The 21,002-nt window shown below is 35.3% G+C and overlaps 1 protein-coding gene across 5 annotated transcripts in view; it reads left to right on the top strand.

Moving 5' to 3' along the window:
* The window catches only part of YTHDF3 (YTH N6-methyladenosine RNA binding protein F3), a 40,013-nt gene that overhangs the window by 6,916 nt on the left and 12,095 nt on the right, over positions 1-21,002 (top strand). For 4 of the 5 annotated variants that reach the window (XR_007458502.1, XM_049633344.1, XM_049633345.1 and 1 more), the window contains 2 exons: positions 9,164-10,762; positions 17,607-17,672. Coding sequence is in view for 4 of the 5 variants with exons in the window: in XM_049633344.1 (XP_049489301.1) it covers positions 9,164-10,762; positions 17,607-17,660 (1,653 nt within the window). In the remaining variant the exon portion in view is untranslated. The remainder of the gene's footprint in view (positions 1-9,163; positions 10,763-17,606; positions 17,673-21,002) is intronic. The other variant, XM_049633346.1, reaches the window with a different exon arrangement.

The following is a 21,002-nucleotide window of genomic DNA, read 5'->3' as shown; positions in this document are numbered from 1 at the left end:
TAGATTTTTTTTTGAACGTTGAGAGAATTTAACCTTCTAATGTCGCTGCCGTGTCTTTATAGCCAAAGCAAATTACAAGATTTAATTAGCTACACATTTGTGGGAAAGGACTAGTTTATGCCTGAAATTTTTGGTTAATACATTGTTTTCTTTTCCAATTTGAGTTTTGTTGGTAATTAAAGTTTTAATACAACTAGGTAACGTAGGGAATAGAAGACTTTATAAACATGCTCACCTTCTATGTTATAGGCTTGGAGAATTTCATAAAATCAAATAACTGGTGACTCTTGAGGTTCTTTTATGTTTGGATTTTTCACAGATAATCCTATGAATTTGTAAACAGGTATAATTTAGATTTCAGCATTGAAAAACAAGAGTATTCTTTGGTCTCTGTATACCATATCTGCATCCATTTGTTTATTAATAAAAATATGTCCTCACTAGCAACAAATTTAAAAAAGAAACTTTCATTGTTAACTAGTGTCTTGGGAGAGAATATTCTGGAATGAAGACTGCTTTTGTTGTTTTGCTTAAAAAACAGTAGATGAAAAATGTACCTTGAAATCTTAACCTCTAGATTTTGTTTACATTGTAAAAGAATAAGGAACCAAATATTATTGCAGACCTTTACAGTTGTAGGGAAAATTTGAAAAGAAGTAGTTCCCAATTTGTAGTATGTAGGATTATTTTCAGGACTGTGGAGCGCCATGGTTATGTTCAATCTGATCTACCTCTTGGTCATTTCTTGTTAACCACCCCCTCCTATCTGTTGATCTACATTCCTAGCTTATGTTGGGAAGAAGTAAATAAATGAGAAAATAAAAATGGGTGATAAAATCTATGAAAGTTTGGCTGCTCATAAAAGAATGAAAAAATTCATTCCATACTTAAATAATCTAACTTTCTGATCTCAATAACAGACATTTACTTTCCACCTGAAGGTTGTCAAAGAATGCTATCACCGGAAAATAGAAGATCTTTGTTTTGAATTGTAGTGCAAGGCTTAAAAGAAATATATACGATATTCTATTATATTTGGGCCCATACAGTAATCTCGGTTAACATCTCTTAGGGCAGTGTTTCCAACTTTTTTTGAGTTTGCCAACTTATTTTGAGAAATTCTGATACTATGAGGTATAGTAGATATTTTCTCAAAAAGGTCTTCGTGATCAGATAAATTTTTGATATTTTAAATTTTAAATATTTGAATTTTTTTTGCTACTTGATTTCATACTCGACTATAATAAAATGATTTTCTAAAGCAAGGATGCAGTTATGAAGATCCTCTGACTGACTTGTTCAGCCTCTGTTTTCAAGGTGTTTTAATGGAAGTTAAATGTATGAAAATTACAACCAGTAAGAATCCTCTTGTTTTACTTAGTAACAGATCTTGTATAATTTATTTGTCACAGGGGCTTAGAGGATTGGTTTTTTTGGCATTCCACAGAGGTGCTTCAGGTCTGCCTAGGGAAAACCAGGGAAGGGCACCCGTGATCCCACCCATGCAGCAACCAGAGCTGTGCCCTTCCTTCTTTTGTCTGTTTTATATATTGGAATTCTGCATAAAATTGGACTTGTAAAAAAAAAACTTTCAAAGCTTCAGAAAACCATTATTTTTTTAAGAATTAAAGGTATTTATGTAGTGAACCCAATTTTAAGTTTGTCTCATAAAAGTTTCCTTATGTTGGGATAAAAATACCTACAAAGGTTTGTTTTGTGGTGTTTAAATAGAAGGTTTTAGGTTTTATATTAAATTGTTACTATAATTTGAACGTATATTCATACGCTGTTTATTTTTTTTATAAATTTTTTTTTTTAACATTTATTTATTTTTGAGACAGAGAGAGACAGAGCATGAACGGGGGAGGGTGAGAGAGAGGGAGACACAGAATCTGAAACAGGCTCCAGGCTCTGAGCTGTCAGCACAGAGCCCGACGCGGGGCTCGAACTCATGGGCTGTGAGATCATGACCTGAGCCCAAGTCGGCCGCTTAACCGACTGAGCCACCCAGGCGCCCCTCATATGCTGTTTAAAGAGAAGTTTTAAAATTTGATGCCAGTAAGGGTGTATTATCCTCCCTCTCCTAGTCAGTACTAGTGAACAGGTTTTAGCAATTATGTTTCTGTAATACTAAAAATAATTATCTGTAATCAGGGCACACATTTACCTTTTAAAGAGTACTAACACTGGAATGTTGAAAACGGGGTTTATTGGAGATAAAAATTGAAAATTACCTGAAATCTTAGGAGTTTCACAATTTAATCTTAGGAGTACAAGAATTCAAGTTACTCATAATAACACCTAGGTAAAAGAAAATTTTTAAAAATGGACCTTTTAAAGCAGGTTTGTGAAAACTAGAATTGTTGGTGAAATATCTCAAGTAATTATTCACAGATTACAGTTATGCAAGCATTTATATTTCCTTGCACTGATCTAGCTGAGTAATTGTTTAATTAAAAATTTTTGCAGTTAGATGTGTAATATATCTTTAAAATTAAATGCCTTCATCTGGCTTTAGTATTATAAATAACAAAAATGAATCTTTTATCTGGAAAAGTGGTTAATGTTTTTGGCTAATGATTTAAATTGTTTTGTATACTTAGATCTAATTCGTATCAAACCTAGGGATACTTTAACACAGGTTGTTGGCCTTCTGTGGTAGAGTATTCTGTTTTCTAGTGCTCAGTTTCTTAAGGGATAATTTTTATAGTAATTTAGAAAGTAAATGTTCGTCCTTCAGGTCTTAAAATTAGTCTTCTAAAGTTCCTCAGAATACTCTGATGATTAAGTTGATTGGAAAATTCAGGTTTAACTGGTACTGTTACAGATGCCATGGAATTTATGCATACAAATTTGAAGAATAAGTTGGAAAAATGAAGTTTGAGCTTGTCTGCTTGTATATATGGGGAAATAAATTCCTAAGCATGTTTATCAGAGAAGTGGCATGGAGAGTAAGAAAGTAAAAAATATTTTGAATTTTGTTATTCTGAAAACTGCCCTTAAAGTTTGCATTATCTCTGCCTGTTGGAATGATTTTCTAACTAATAATTCTATATTGCCACTCAGCAGTCCTCTTAAAGTCCCGAGTCTGATTGTGGCACTGTCATGTTAAAGAGTAACCACAGCTTCACAACAGTGGATACGTTTATTATATGAATGGCCTTAAAATTGCTCCATTTCCCTCATCTTTGGTCAACTTTCTCCATCTAATATGCTTGGGGAAATAGGACTCATTATTTTCTGAAAAAGTATTTTCTGAATATCTTCCTTTATGATCTGTTTTGTATTTGTGTTTATGATTTATACACAGACATACACAGACTTATGTCTATCCCTTCATGATTCTTTTCTCATTCTCCCAGAAAGTTTTGCTTTGGTTGTACTTCCATTATAGTACCTGTCAAGTTGTAGTGTACATGTGTCTTCCTCACTAGACCTGGGAAGTGGTCCAGGTCAGAGACCATGTTCATGTTGTGTCTCCAATGACTGGCATTGTATCTAGCACATAGTAGGCATTAAAGTATTGAATGAACGGATTGGGTTATCTGCTAGAATTAAGGAACAAAGAATTACAGTTGATGAAATATTTAGGTTAACTGGGTACCATGTATAAAACATTTTTTGTGACATCCTTATGATTAGATATGTGTAGAGTATACTTTTTGAAAAGCACAATAATATTTTTTAAAGTATTAGGAGAAAATACACATAAGCATTAAAAGTGTACTAGACATGACCCTCGAGGTCATGACCTGAGCCAAAATCAGGAGTCAGACGCTTAACCAACCGAGCCACCCAGGTGCCCCTTCACATAACTTTTTAATTCAGAAGTGATTTCTGGAGTTTGAAGTACCTCAGGTTCTTAATGGAAAAGTTTTTGTTTTTCTCCTTACAGAAGTACTTTTATTGGTGAATTGTGCCTTTTCCATTTTAATTGAACTTATGAGACATTTATAGTCTTCTTTCTTGGAAGGAAAGTTAAAATGGATCTTAGGTTGCTATAAGTGAAAGACTGGTTATAATTGAGTTGTATTAAAATGTCTCAAGTCAGAGCAGTGATCTTGAACCTCTTGTTCAGATTTTCTTAGAGATACTAGAAGAACAATTGATCTATTTCATAAGGCTAAGGAATAATAATTAGAAATGATTTAAAAATTTTAAGGAAGATCTTTTCATCTTTTCTGTATTTTAGTTTCCAGATTTAAAAAAAAAAAAAAAACCCACAAAACTAAAGGTAAAAGGCTTAAGCTCCCATACTTTATATCCATATAGCTCTTTGTAGTTAACAGAGTAGATTTTAAAAATCTTTACAACTGATAAGACCAGCAGGTGTTACTCCCATTTCACCACCAAAGAGTCAGGGTTAGAGAAATATGATCTGAGAGATCACTGACACAGAAAGTAAAAGATTAAAGAATTGAGTCTGTGTCCTTAGCTATTACATCCCAACAGCAGTTTATACTCTTAAGATATGGACTAGGTCTGAAATTATATCATGTGTTTGGTGATTAATTTACATTTTAAAGGGGTAAGTTGTAGTCACAAATGTAACTGTCGTTGATTGAATACTTAATGTGTTTTAGACACTGTATCTTTATTTCCTTTTAGTAGATGAGAAAAAAATTCAGTTTAAGTAACTTGGCTACTTTCACATAGCCGATGAGTACCTGGTTTGTGATTCGAGTTCAGATACCTCATGATTTCACTTCAACCTTAGGTTAAATGGCCTCCCCAGATTGTGTTTCTAAGTTTATGCTCTGGGTAAAGGGTCTGTGGATCTCTTCTTATAAGTATCTTTTGTTATATCCAATGATTGTGCCATCACCTGTATTTACCTATTGTTATTTTTCCCCTTCCAAATAGTTTTTTGATAGTGAGGGAAACATCAAACATTTCAACATCATTTGGTTTAAAGATTGCATATCTTTATCAAAGAATATAGTAAAATTTCACTATAACTGACCAATTTACAAATAATGAATAAACTATTCAAGTGATTATTTGAACATAAACTGTTCAATTGATTATGTCTCATTATAACCAGGTTTGAAGTAAAAGGTGAAAGTAAGTTTTGAGTTGTTTTTTTCCATCATCAGTAAGTGGAACTTTTGTTCCTCTTCACTACCAAGGTACATTCCTCTAATTGATATTCCACTTAGCTAGCAATTAAAAACTTACCTTAAATTTAGCAGAACATCTTTTTTAATATTACTATTGAAGCTCTACTAATTCAAAATGTGTTGACCATATCTTTTAAACTCTGAAAGTTTCCTATAGTTTTTCTTTTTCTTTTTTTTTCTTTTTCTTTTTTTTTTTCTTTTTCTTTTTCTTTTTCTTTTTAATTTTAATGTTTATTTTTGAGAGAGACAGAGTGTGAGCAGGGGAGGGGCAGAGAAAGAGGGAGATACAGAATCCGAAGCAGGATCCAGACTCTGAGCTGTCAGCATGGAGCCCGACGTGAGGCTCAAACCCACAAATTGTGAGATCGTGGCCTGAGTCGAAGTCGGATGCTTAACCGACGGAGCCACCCAGGTGCCCCTCTATAGTTTTGTTCTTACTAGAACCCAAAATGAAGCCTTGCCTTTAGAATCTGATTAAGTACTTTCATGGGGCTAAAACTGCTGAAAGAATTGGAAAAATAAATGGTTAGTGTTGTTTGATAAACTGCAGAAAGCAGGCCAGTTACCCACTATACTGATGAAGTGTAGGTGGTGGAAATAACACTGGACAGCTCTATAATCAGATCGGGGACAGCAGTGCGCCTGCTTATTAGCCAGAGCTGTCTGTTTGGTAGCCCTCATGACTAACCGAACGCATTTTAAAGTAATTTAAACTTGCCGTTTTTACAAAGTCTGTAATTGAGAGGTGAAGTAGTAAAAATTACAATTAAAAAAACAATGGAAAAGATCTCTAATAAAAGCCCCCACACCCAAAAGTGTTTGGGCCTGTTCCAGCCCCACAGGTAACAGAGTTGGCAAAATTTGTTTCCCCAGTCTCCAAAGAAAATTGGCTGGTTTTTTAGGAATGAGTACAGATGAGACCATCAGTTAAAACAGGGTGGACAAACTATAGCCCAGGGATCAGATCCACTCTATGCTCTGCACTCTGAAAAAACCCCTAAGCTAGCAGCCTATTTACCCTTTGGCCTTTAGTTTGCTAACCTCTGAATTATTATGGTTACAGATAAGTTAGGAACTTGGTATGTAACTGTGTGAAATTTCTTATCTGTGATGGTGAAATAATATTCAACATAAGTTAGAGGTGTCATTTTGCAAAAATTTGATTATGAAGAGTTCAACTTTAAAAACTTTCTATCTGGTCTGATTTTCCACTCCCACAATAGGTAAGGACTTACTGAGTCCACATTTAATGCCAACATTCTAAATTAAGACTTTGAAACTGATTACCTCCCTATTCAGCACACTCTAGTTTTCTTCCCTAATATGGAATTTATTCACTCCCCTGTATTTTATGTCTTTTTAACTGTAGGTTTTCTTTTAGAATGAATGTATCTGTGTTTTTCAGAAGCAGGCATTCAATAAGTGCTTGGGTGAAGTAAATAATAAACTAATAAATAAAAGGATAGTTTTAGTAACTTTAAGCTGAAAAAAGATAACTTAAAAAATATTTTAATCTATTATGCATGTTATATTGGCTGACCTGTTCATTTTTATTAAGCGTTTTGGAGTTTTATGTCACGGGGACGTCCTTGTCAGTGTGAAGCCCTATGAGTGCTTTTATTTTTAATAAATAATTTAGTGATCAGATTATACACACGTGAGTGTGTGTGATCTTCATGGCTAGTAAGTTTAATAATCATTACTAATTTTTTCAAGAAGTTTTTCTTTGCAAACCATTGTTGGTGATTTTGAGCTTTCCTGAAAATTTCTCTAGTATTAAATATAGCAGCCAGTATTTCCAGTGTTGGTCTGTATGACGATGCCAGTACTGTTGTGGTTTCAAAGATGTTCTTCATTTCCTTCATACTAATATTCTGAGCATTATATAGGTAATAATTAGCTAATACAGTTGAAGAATATACTCAACTAAATTAGTCAACAGTAGCCCATTTATTTCCCGTTCTGAATGTAGTTAAAATATACTTATATCAAGTATATTTTAAGAGTCATTGTTTTTTCTTTAAATCGTACTAAGTGACAGAATTGTTTTTTTGTCTTTAAGACCAAGCATTGCTGGAAATACTCAATAAATCTGTGTCATAATTAGTAATTTCAATGCAACTTTTGTTTGTCTTAAGTTACTTTTTTTTTAATGTTTGTTTCGAGAGAGAGAATGAGCAGGGTAAGGGCACAAAGTTACTTTTTTTTTAATGTTTGTTTCGAGAGAGAGAATGAGCAGGGTAAGGGCACAGAGAGAGAGAGAGAGAGAGAGAGAGAGAGATAGAATATCCCAAGCAGGCTCTGCAGGGGCCAATGCGGGACTCAAACTCATGAACTGTGAGACCATGACCTGAGCAGAAATCCAGAGTCAGAAGGTTAACCAACTGAGCCACCCAGCACCCCTCTCTTATTTTTATATCCGTTTTATTGGCATCATTGCAGAAGACAAAATATTAAGTTTCTCATAGAGGACAATTTTGACAGTTGCGAAGTGTGTCACAAGTAACTTCATAATAATAAAATATGTCAATTGCCAATGATAGGCCCTTAAAAGAATGTCATGTGAATACCAGGTAGTATCTATGATGTTACTGTCACACGTTTATATTGATACACTTTCTTAAGTGGTAGAGAAGTGGTGGAAATACTTTCTTGAGTGGAAGAGAGTAACAACAACAAAAAAAGCTAAATACTTTGCTCTAGGAACTTTGAATAAGAATGCCTATGTAAATTAAGTGAACAGTCAGCCTTCAGAATGGTATTCATCCTCGCATGGTGACTTCTAGTTGTCCTGATTAGGTATTAGCTTAATTCTTGCATTTTGCTTAATTCTATACATTCAGAGGTCTGTTCAATGCTTTAAAAAATCATACCTAAACCAAAGGGTGAAAATCTATTATCAGACATGTTTTTGGCTTAAACCAATTTTAAAATAAATCCTTAAAATGTTTGTTTTTTACATTGGCTAGTAACAAGTTTGAGGTTTTTTTCTTTAAATAGAATTTGGTGTTTTCTTTTATGGCAAATCATTAAATGAATCATTAGTTACTATTCACAAGTAAACATTGATTTAATTGCAGTAATTCTGGAAAAAATTGCAGGAACTCACTATTTCTAAATTAAAATTCTGATTAGGAAGGTGATAGTTTATTGGGTAAAATTCAGAAATTAGAGTCTAAAAAGCGGCACCTATTATCCCACCATTTAGAAACCACAGTAAGGATTTTGTTTTGATTTTTTTTCAAAATGAGCAAGACAAAACAAAAAGCAAATTTGGATCATGCCATAGGTATAATCTTGTCATTTTTTTCTTCTCATAGTGTGAGCATTTCTTTTTTTTTTTTTAATTTTTAATGTTTATTTTTGAGAGAGAGAGAGCATCAGCGAGGAAGGAGCACAGAGAAGGAGACACAGAATCAGAAGCAGGCTCCAGGCTGTCAGCACTGAGCCCGACATAGGGCTCAAACTCATGAACCTTGAGATCATGACCTGGGCCAAAGTTGGACACTTAACTGAGCCACCCAGGCCACCCTTCTTTTATTGTTTCTTAATGAAAGTACAGAATGTAACTGCTAAATTGGATTCCATCATATAGATAGGTATTCTAAAATTCCTCTATTATTTGGCATAGATTCCAGATTTGTTTGATCTTTGCATGTAAGTTTTTGGATACATTAACTGTTTAAAATAAAGTTGGCTGTAAATGATCAATTTGTGTCTGCAGAGTTTATAAATCAGATTTTTGTAGAAATGATATTTTTAAATTGTGCCAGAGGATCTGACTCTTAGAAATAATCCTCTTCCTACCCACCTCCTCGCTCCCCTCCCCCAAACCCTGCAATTTTATAACGAATATTTTAAAATAAAAATACCAGCACATTTTTGTTTTGATAAAATTGGGTTTGAAATTTTCATTTTATCTGGAAGAAGTGCATTTGGTTTTCATTTATTTAAAACTATTTGTTTTTAATCTTTGAGAGTCCTTTTTTCCCCCTGGTCTTAAGAGGATACTTCGCTCCTGATTATGATCTTTTGTCTTCCAGAGTAACAGCTATCCACCAATGTCAGATCCATACATGCCTAGTTACTATGCTCCATCCATTGGATTTCCATATTCTCTTGGGGAAGCAGCATGGTCCACGGCTGGAGACCAACCTATGCCGTATCTGACAACCTATGGACAAATGAGTAATGGAGAACATCATTATATACCAGATGGTGTGTTTAGTCAACCTGGGGCATTAGGAAATACCCCTCCATTTCTTGGTCAACATGGATTTAACTTTTTTCCTGGTAATGCTGATTTCTCTACATGGGGGACAAGTGGATCTCAGGGACAATCAACACAAAGTTCTGCTTATAGTAGCAGTTATGGCTATCCACCTAGTTCTCTTGGGAGAGCTATTACGGATGGACAGGCTGGATTTGGCAATGATACTTTGAGTAAGGTGCCTGGCATTAGCAGTATTGAGCAAGGCATGACTGGACTGAAAATTGGTGGTGACCTGACAGCTGCAGTGACAAAAACTGTAGGTACAGCCTTGAGCAGCAGTGGTATGACTAGCATTGCAACCAATAGTGTGCCCCCAGTTAGCAGTGCAGCGCCTAAACCGACCTCATGGGCTGCCATTGCCAGAAAGCCTGCCAAACCTCAACCGAAACTTAAACCCAAGGGCAATGTGGGAATTGGGGGTTCTGCTGTGCCACCACCTCCTATAAAACACAACATGAATATTGGAACTTGGGATGAAAAGGGGTCAGTGGTAAAGGCTCCACCAACCCAACCAGTTCTGCCTCCTCAAACTATAATCCAGCAGCCTCAGCCATTAATTCAACCACCAACATTGGTGCAAAGCCAACTGCCTCAACAGCAGCCTCAGCCACCACAACCACAGCAGCAACAAGGACCTCAGCCACAGGCCCAGCCTCACCAAGTGCAGCCCCAACAGCAACAGCTGCAGAATCGCTGGGTAGCTCCTCGGAATAGGGGAGCTGGATTCAACCAGAACAATGGAGTGGGCGGTGAAAACTTTGGTTTAGGTGTTGTTCCTGTCAGTGCTTCACCTTCTAGTGTAGAAGTGCATCCAGTGCTGGAAAAGCTAAAGGCCATAAACAATTATAATCCCAAAGACTTTGACTGGAACCTGAAGAATGGACGTGTGTTTATAATTAAAAGCTATTCTGAGGATGACATACACCGATCCATTAAGTACTCTATCTGGTGTAGTACTGAGCATGGTAATAAGCGTTTGGATGCAGCTTACCGTTCCCTGAATGGGAAAGGCCCACTCTATTTACTCTTCAGTGTGAATGGCAGTGGACATTTTTGTGGAGTGGCTGAAATGAAGTCTGTTGTGGACTATAATGCATATGCTGGTGTCTGGTCTCAGGATAAGTGGAAGGGCAAATTTGAAGTTAAATGGATCTTTGTCAAAGATGTTCCCAATAACCAGTTACGGCATATTCGCTTAGAAAATAATGACAACAAACCAGTTACCAATTCAAGGGACACTCAAGAGGTACCCCTAGAAAAAGCTAAGCAAGTGCTTAAAATAATTGCTACTTTCAAGCATACCACCTCAATCTTTGATGACTTTGCACATTATGAAAAGCGTCAAGAAGAGGAGGAAGCCATGCGTAGGGTAAGAGTACAGTGGTTTTTGTATGTAGGGTCTTTTTCTTGGGGGGGTACATATGGATGGGTGTTCTTTAATGCCTTTTAATATTACATTTTGAGTTTAGGAACTTTATTCTGAAGGAAACCAACCACTTAGCTTAAGAAACAGAACTCTGCAAACTCCCTTGAGGGCCTCAGAGGCACATTAAATCCTTTTCTCTTTCCTTCCTAAGTGTCATCCTTACTCTGAATTTGCCTGTTCTTTATATTCAGGGGATAAAGGTCATTGAGTTGTATTCATCAAAGCCTAGTAAGTTCTGCATTTATAACTAAGCAAATTTAGGAACTGGTGAGGGACTCTAATCACTAATTTTAAACATTAGTTTTAGGCAAAAACGTGCTTAGGATTTTGAAACAGCTTTTAAATAAATGTTTGAATATAATTTATTTTGTATTTGTGAGAAAACAGATTTTTTTTCCCCGAAACTCCTTCCTGAACCATTTTTTAAAATATTTGAGAGAGAGCTCGTGAGCAAGCAGGGGATGGGGAGGGACAGAGAGAGAGGGAGAGAAAGAATCTCAAGCAGGCTCCACACACTGGTGGCGCAGAGCCCGGTCAGGGGGCTGAGATTCACCAACCATGATCTGTTAATGATCTGAGCCAAAATCAAGTGTCAGACCCTTAACCAACTGAGCTACCCAGGCACTCCCTTCCTGAAACATTTTCATAATTTGTACATTTAAATTAAGCACTTGTATAAAGTATAGGAAGGATCTGACTTTGGGAAGGCAGTTTAGAGTTGGGAATGCATGGACTTTGAGATTTTGATTGAAGAATTTGATTTCTTATTCTGTTATTGACCCTCTCTGAAACTCGTGAGACTTTCCTGAAGTTATGCACTCTTTTTGCTTGCGTCATGTAGGCCAGAATTTGGTCACGGGGCACAAAGGCAAGACAGCTGGGGAATGTTTTCTGTTCCAAACCGCAGAAGAAAATTGGGGTCCTGTTTTTAGGAGGAAAAGAGAGAATGGATATAGTAGACAACTAGCAGATTTTTCCATAGACGGTACATTCAAATTTCTTTTCAAATGCCGCAAGGGTAAAGTTACTAGAAGGTTTTTTAAAATATTGACTGGTAGAGAAAGAGATACGGGAAGAGCATGCAAGCAGGGGAGAGGGGCCAAGGTTGAAAGAGTCTTAAGCAGGCTCCACACTTAGCATGGAGCCCGATGCAGGGCTCAATCTCACAACCCTGGGATCATGACCTGGGCTGAAGTCAAGAGTTGGATGCTCAACTGACTGAGCCACCCAGGTCCCCCAAGTTAGAAGCTCTTCTAATAAATTATGTTGGTTACTATGGAAAGCTCTTACGTAGAAAATGTCAGTAATTTGTTTCTATGTGTGAACTTAAATATCTGTGGCTTCTTAATCTTTGCAGACAAGGGAACTATTTGAGCGAACGTTCCTCACTGGTGAATAATATTGAAATAATAATTCTAGAACAGTAGTTTGCAAACCTTAAGCTGCTTAAATTATTGGGATGCTTCTTGGAATGCAGCGATTCTTCCGCTGTAGGAAAATCTGATCTATGGATGGCCCTTGAACAAATGTGCAGGTCAGGGGTGCCCCCCCCACCCCCCAATTTCCATAGTTGGAAATTTGTGTGTAACTTTTGACTCACCCAAAACTTAACCACTGATAGCCTGCTGTTTACAGGAAGCCACCTTGCTGATAACATAAACAGTCGATTAACACACATTTTGTATCTTACATGAATTATATACTGTAGTCTTAACAGTCGAGTAAGTGAGAGAAAACATGGTATTAAAATCATCAGGAAGATAAAGTACATTTACAGTACTGTATTTAACAGAAAAATCTACATATATGCCAATGCACACAGTTTAAACCCATGTTGTCCAAGGGACAACTGTATTTCATAAAGGACCTGCTGGTGTACATTTTTAATAGATACCTTAGGTGATTCTGGTGCTAGTGATTCCGGTTAAATGTGGGAGAATAGTGAAAAAGGAGGATCAAAAGTAGCTTCTGAACTTTTGAGCTCAGCAGGTGAGTAAATGGTCATACTGTAACTGCCATGACCAATAGTGGATCAGTAGAACTGATTTGGGGTATGAAAAGTAGGATGCAGGTTTCTTTTTGAGGAGGTGCTGATTTTAAGGTGTTTTTGAGAAATATGGACTGTGAAATCTGTGATTAAGCAGTTAGATGTGAGAGTCACACATTTGGGAGCTTTCTTTTCTTAAATAGTTGATTCCACGAAAGTGGCATGAGATTGCTCAGGGGAAAAAGATGCATGGCAAGGAAATATTTACCAATTTTTTTTTCTCTCCCACCACTAAGGGGTGGTCACCCTTGTATGTCTTCCACATTTCTTACCTACCCGGTCTGCAAATTTAGTCCTAGTTTATTATTTTTTTTAATATAATTGTCTCAGGAATTATTTATGACAGTTACATATTGTTTTTATAATCACATATACACTATATACCACAGTGATTTAAACTTAATTTTTAAACTTAAAAATTTTACATTTAAATTGTTTCAGAGTTTACTGCCAGTCTTTTGATGGTATATAATCCATCTTTGACATGTTTATTTTGAATCTTTTTTTTGTTGTTCAACCTTATGTGACATATTTGATAATTTTTTTTCAGTTTGTTTATTTTGAGAGAGTGAGTGGGGGAGGGGCAGAGAGAGGGAAAGAGAGAATCCCAAGCAGGCTTCACACTGTCCCATGAACTGTGAGATCTTGACCTGAGCTGAAACCAAGAGTTGGACACTTAACAGACTGAGCTACCTAGGTGCCCCTTCCATATACTTTTCAACTTGTTTAGTTTTTTAAAATTTACCTACAGTAAAATTGTGAATTTGTAAATTCCCTTTTGCTGACTTGTAGTCAAGTGCTTCCCTCCCCCTTTGATCAATCCATTCTCTGTCTCTATAAGGCATTTTTCATAATGTCATGTAAACGAAATTACATAGTGTGTAATCTTTTAAGATTTCTTTCACTTAGCATGATATCTTTGCAGTGTATCAGTGTTTTATATATCAATTCTTTGTTCCTTTTAATTACTAAGTACCATTCCACTGTGTGGATTCACCATAGTGTTTTTATCTGTTCATCCTTTAAAGCACTTCTGAGTTGTTTCTAGTTTTTGGAGAATGTAAATAAAGGTCCCATAACTTTGTGTATATATCCTTTTTAAAAAAGTTTTTTAGGGGTAGTTGAGTGGCTCAGTCGGTTAAGCATCTGACTCTTGATTTCTTTTCAGGTCATGATCTCGGTGTTCATGAGTTCAAGTCCTGTGTCAGGTTCTGTGCTGATAGCACGGAGCCTGCTTGAGATTCTGTCTCCCTCTCTCTCTCTCTCCTGTCCCTTGCTGGTGCTCTCTATCAAAATAAATATTTTAAAAAAAGATAAAAGTTTTAAAAAAATTACATAGTATAATTCACTTTTTGAGGAAGTACAGTTCCATGAATTTTAACACACTTATAGATTTGTATAACTATCACCATGATCAGGATACAGAATAATATCATCATCCTGGGAAAGCTATCTTGTACTATCCCTTCATATTAACATTCTTCCCCCATATCTAACTTCTGGCAACCGTGATTTGGACTCAGTATAGTTCTTTTTAAATTGAAGTATAGTTGACATACAGTGTTATTTTCAGGTGTACAACTTAGTGATTCAACATTTACATACATTACAAAATGCTCACCACTGTAAGTATAGTTACTGTCAGCATACAGAGTTATTACCATATTCACTATACCTTGTTCTGTGCTTTTGTACTTATAACTGGAATTTTGTACCTCTTAATCCTCTTCACCTCTTATACCCCTCCCCACCCTCCCAACTTTGTTGATTTTTAGATTACACATATAAGTGAAATCATATGGTATTTGTCTTTCTCTGTCTGACTTATTTCACTTAACATAATACCTTCTAGGTTCATCCATGTTACCACATGTGGCAAGATTTCATTTTTTTTTTAATGGCTAAGTAAAGTCCCATTGTGCGTGTATGTATATACACCACATCTTTCTTCATCCATTCATCCATTGATAGACACTTGGCATTGCTTGCATATTTTGCTATTATAAATATTGCAGCAATAAACCTAGGGGTGTTATATATATATTTAAATTAGTGGTTTTGTTTTCTTTGGTTAAATACCCAGAAGTGGGATTACTGGATTGTATGGTGTTTCTATTTTTAATTTTTTGAGGCACCTCCATACTGTTTTCCACAGTGGCTACACCAATTCCCATTTGCCCAAACGCTGCACAATGTTTCCCTTTTCTCTAAACACTCGCCAGTACTTGTTATTTCTTGTTTTGATGCTAGCCATTCTGACAGGTGTCAGGTGCGATTTCATTGTGGTTTTGATTTACATTTCCCTACTGATTAGTGATATTGAGCATGTTTTCTTGTCTGTTGGCCATGTCTTTGGAAAAATGTTCATTCATGTCCTTAACTCCTAATTGGAACTGTCATTTGTAAATCTCTTTTCCCATTCAGTAAGCTACCTTTTAGTTTGTTGATGATTTCCTTCGCTGTGCAGAAGCTTTTTAGTTTGATTCATTGTAGTTTTATTAGTATCCTTTTTTGTGAAAGGATATTTTAAGACTCATTTTGACCTTTTTCTGTCATCATTGAACCTGGAAGAGGATCATCCAGGTCAGGTATTTGCTCCAAAACAGGGTTATTGTTGTTTTTTTTTCCTTTCTTCCTTTTAATGTTTAGTGTTAGTTTCACATTCTCTTCCTGCTGCAAATGTGGAGACAGGAGAATCCTGTTGATTGTTAACTTTACCAGTCAAATGATTCATCAGCCTGTGAAGAGTGAGAAGGGAGAGCCAGTACAATGAATATGCTAGTGGGTGAAATTTAACTTTTCTTTGAGTTTGAAACAGCCATGTCGGGGAAACTGTTTTCTCTGTTTATTGACTGTTTTGCATTTGGGGTATCACGTGTCCTTGCCCAGTTTTCTTCCTGGTGCTGTTATCCCTTGTCTAGCAGGAATGTGTAAATTTTCATTTGTAGATTTTCTCTTGGATAATGTTGTGCTTACACTTTAGCTTTCCAGCATAACTGCTTTTAAATACGCTTGGCAACCCAGTGATAAAGGATGTGTTCCCCCTCTGTTGTAGGTCCTCCTTGGCTCCATCAAAAAGGACAAATTAGTGGTGTTTTGCTAGAATTTTTTTTTTTTTACTTGTTATGGCCATTTTCTTTGTTAAAGAAAAGGATTTGCAAGTCATTGTTTAGTGTTCTCTTTTAACATGACCCCATCTGTCTTGTGTTTTGCTGAAATTCTTCAAAGCTTCTGATATGTGGAGGTCACATTTTCCCAGATGCAAATTCTTCAGTCTTTGGGTAAAGTAGGGTTTCTTAAGACCCAGAATAGCACTAATTATAAAAGAAAAGATTGATGAAATTTGACCAGTTTAAAATCTGTTCATCAAGGGGCTCACCAGTCAGAGAATGCAACTCTTGATCTCAGGGTCCTGAGTTCAAGCGTCATGTTGAGCATGGAGTCTACTTAAAAAAAAAAAAAAAATCTGTTCATCAAAAGATGCTTTAAGGAGGGTAGAAAGACATGTAAGGCCCTAGGAGGAATTTGGACATAAATGACCAAAGATTAGTTAGTATCAAGAATGTAGAAAGAACTCCTGTGAATCAGTTTAAGAAAAAAGATGAACCCAGTTGAAAAATGGGCAAAAGATAGATTGAAACAAATATGGCTAAAAAGTATATGAAAAGATACTCAGTCTTATTAGGGAAATACAAATCAGGAGTATAATGAAAAAAATTTTTATATCCGTTTATTTGGTGAAATTGAGAAATTTGATAGTATCAGGTATTAGACTGTAGATCAACAAAAGCTCTTCTACAGCTGGAGATAGGACCATTAAATTGATAACAGCCATGTGGGGAAGTAATTTTGCATTTTTTTGTAAAGCTGAACAAAATTTCATATATTTTATAGTTCAGTTCTTTGTGTACACACACGCATGCACACACATATACATAGCTAAGAGAAACTTCCTAAATACATCAGAAGACACACAAGAATGTAGATAATAGTAAAAAGACTGGGAACAACCTAAATGTTTATCATCAGGAAAATAACCAAAATATATTGGTGCCATAATGATAGAGTAGAATTGATTGAACTATAGCTACATGCAGCTGTATGTGTGAATCTTTTTCCTTTTTATTTGGACATAATTTTTAATTTATTTGGAAGAATAAGAATAATATGTGAAACACACACATGCCTTTTATCCAGATTCACCTATTAGTGTTCTTCCCTGTTTGCTTTTTTCATCAATTTGAGAGTAAGTTCCCTATATCATGGCCCTTTACCCCCCAAAAAGTATAGTGTTTATTTCCTAAGGATAAGGGTATATAACCACAATACTATTATAAGTTGATTCTCAGTGTCCTTTTTGCCATTTTTTTTCTTTTTTCTAGTATAAGATCTGGTAGAGAAGCTAAAATAGCCAAAATAGAATTAGCCAAAATAATTTTAAATAGTAAGAACAGTTTTAGAAAGCTTATACTAATCTGACCTCAAATCTTTGCCTTTCCCTGGTTTGGGAAGATTTTTTCTTACGCTTTTTCAGGGAGTTACTAGTTTTAAATTTTACATTTGGGTCTGTGGTTACTGTAACTTTCATTTCTCTTTCTAGTGTTCATGTTTTTATTTAAGTTCTTAGGCCTACTTATGATAAAAGAAGGATTTTAAGAAGCTAAGTCCATCTTCTCATCACTGGGTCTTTAATTGACTTTTGTTTGTTTGTTTGTTTGTTTGTGGTTATTTTGACAACAGAGGAATTCCCCAGGTTGTCTTGCCAGCAAAGCACTCAGTGGAGGAGCCTGCTAGACATCCTGTCAGGTTGTATAATACTTAGAAAGTCATGCTGTCTCTTTTAAACTAAGGGATATTGCTGAAACTTAAAACTGGAAGAGAAATCCGTGCTAATTATCATAGTATTTGCCTCGTTCTTCATTCTTAATATTTTAACACATACTTTTGATACCAAAATATTTTATTAAAGTCAAGCTTAATGGCAGAACAACCAAGGCAAACTCACTAAAAGGATTCAGGAACAGAAGATAATTTAAAATATAAAACAAAATTTATTTTGTTCTTAGGATTCGTATGTAAAAAGAAAAGAAAGCCAGAAAATGTTTTTGGAAATGAGAAATACGAATGTCAAAATAAAAACAATACAGCAAGCAAGCAGGTAGTAAAATAAATGCTCGTGTTTTAGAGCTAGTTAATCTGGGGTTTCAAATCGAAGAAATTTCCATATGTGGAGTAATAGAGATGAAAAATACAAAAGGTAAAAACAAGTGATGGAAAGAGGGGACGCCCACTGTCTTTCTAAAGGAGTGTTGAAAGAGTATAGGAAAAAAACCATCAAAGGGAAGAATGGTTAGAGAAAAATGCCCAGAGCCAAAGGTTGTATGTTTTCAGTGGGAATGGGCTCAAGCTGAGTGACTAGCAGCATTATTTCCAATTGAAAAGAATTAAAGATAGGATAAAGAGAAAATCTTGAACTTCCTGAGCAAAAGACAAATTGCCTTCTACAAGGGAAGGAGAATCAGACTATCAGAATTTTTCCATCTACAACTCTGGATACTCCTATGGAAACTCTTAGAGTGGAGGGGAATGGGGTATATAGAATTATATTCTTAAGGTCAGTGTCCCATTATATCAGTGAAGGGGAAACGCAAACTAAAGAAGATTTCAGGTGTACAAGAGTAGCCGCATATCCTTCATGAGAAGGTAACCTGAAGAGGTTTTTTAGCAGAATGAAAAAGGTATTCAAGAAAGATAATACCTGGTAACTGGTTATACTAGAACAAGTATCTCTCAGCAGGGGCAGACTCTATGTATCAGACAGGTCTTCATTGTATGTAGTGTATCTCAGGACTATAAGCATCTCCACTGTGGTCTTTAAAGCCTGACAGATGAAATGAGCCCTCAGTGGGGAACCACTGACCTTGGAGAAGTGAAGGAAGCTAAAAAGAAAATAAAATTCTAACTAAAAGAAAATAAAAAGTTTCTAAGTAATCATGTTCACAGAACATAAGTTCTGTGAGAGCAGGGCTTGCTTTTGTTCTCTGCTGAATCCCTAGCACCTAATGACTGGCACATAGTAGCTGATTAAATATTTGTTGAAGGAGTAAATGCTTTGAAGAATCTCTTTCCTTTGGGAAAGTTTGAATGTCATTGAATTTTTATTTATTGGTTTAAATTGCTGTACTTTTTTATTTAGGAACTCTGTACTCAGTTATTCAAGTTACATAATAAATGCTGCTGATTGTTTTTCCCATTTGTAGAAATGGACAATTTAATTATAGTTAGAACAAAATGTTATGAGATGGAATAGAAGGAGAGAAAGAATTGAGGAAGGGTAAATAAATGCACTGTTTTTCTCATCTGAAGGTAACAGATGATTGTTTAAAGATGATATATCAAGCAATTGTGCCTCAAGCATATTATTTAAAGTCATAAAGACAATCACTAAAACTAAAAATAGTGTGGCTTCTAGTGTAAGGCGGGGGGAAGAGAAGGAGAATATAACACGTCCACTGTAATACATTACCTGTCATATACAATGGGAATTGATAGTGTTCGCATTGAAAGAACAAGAAATTTATGTGTTAGTATGCTACTTAAAGTTATAGTGGCGACCCATTAGGAGGAACTTAGAAGGGGCTAGAGGTGGGTACAGGAGCTTACTTTTTACTTGAACTTGCTATTTGTATATATTACTTCTAATGATAAAGCTAGTTTAATTGCAAAATAAGAGAAAGAAAACAAAGAACTAATAGTGTTCTGAGTATATTTGTACAGATAAATATGAGTAATCTGCACAGCAGTAGAATCTACTTTTGACTATTTAGATAATCTTTTTATTGAAATATTACTTCTGCTGTACTTGAATGTGAGTCATTCAGATCCTACTAGATATTCTTTGATTATAAATCCTTATCAGGAAACCTAATCCCAAGTAAAATTTTTAGTTTTAGGTTCCCTGTAGAAATTAGAGTTTTCAATTGCCTGTAACTTTGAGGTGACTTCCTAAATAATGCATTTATTTACCTGTTCTCTCAGAAACAGATGAAGACCCGCAGTTTATGCCAAAACAAGCAAGACATAATGATAATAAAATCCCTATTAAATTGTTTTAATTTCTAGAATCTTCTATGCATTTTGCTCATGTATACCATTGTATATTGTTAGTTATTTTGAAAGAGCAAATTTTAGTACCTCCAATAATATTTTTCATAATGGGAATACTTTTGATTCTGAGATGAGATGATAGTCTTTCTCAAAGTAACCAAATTTTTTGTTAATATATAAGAAGTCACTTCAACAGTAACACTACCTGTTGTGACAACAGTGAACATTTCTCTGACAGTTCTATACATCTTTTTCTCAAGTAGAACATTTAGTTTAATGCTTTCCCATTAATCAAATTATAGTTCTTTAAGATCAAGAATTAGTCGAAGTCTGTTCTCATCTACCTTTTGGTAAACTTTTTTATGGATGGACTTCTTTTATACTGAGTGAGTTGATTATGATTAACAGAAACAAAATTTTGCTTTTCCTTTCATCTTTACTATAAAATTTGAAGAATAATATTTCTTTGGAAAATAGTTTTTGGCACAAGATGTGTCACAGTGGATACCATAAGCTTTTTTTTAAATTTTTAATTAGGCTCCATGCCCAACGTGGGGCTTGAATTCATGACCCTGAAATTAAGATTCATGTGTCTACTGACAGAGCCAGCCAGTCACCCCAATACTATAAACTTTTTATATTACGTATTTAAGTAATTCTCTGATAAAACATTGAGTGGTATTTTTGTATAGTCAAGATGATACAGTTTTAAGTGTAGTAATACTATGTTTTGCACTTGGTAAATAGTCTTTGTAAGCCAGAGTTGGGGAAACGACGTGCTCTGATTAACATTTTAGGGTACTGATTTGTTTTTATTTTTTTCTCAGATTAAGGTTCTTGCGCCATAGGAGAGTTAATAGTGGCTGTATTTTGTTCCGGTGCTGGTTAAGAATTTTAGAAGTTTAGTAAATGAACTATCTATAGCTCACTGGGTTCATGCTAGATCTTTGGGAGATACTTCTTTCATACCTATTACAGTATGAACAGTCATCATTAAATTTGATGGGTATTTCACTTACTTTTCTTCAG

Source organism: Panthera uncia, chromosome F2 (assembly GCF_023721935.1).
Source record: "Panthera uncia isolate 11264 chromosome F2, Puncia_PCG_1.0, whole genome shotgun sequence".
NCBI lineage: Eukaryota > Metazoa > Chordata > Mammalia > Carnivora > Felidae > Panthera > Panthera uncia.
This window is presented reverse-complemented; position numbering and strand designations above follow the sequence as displayed.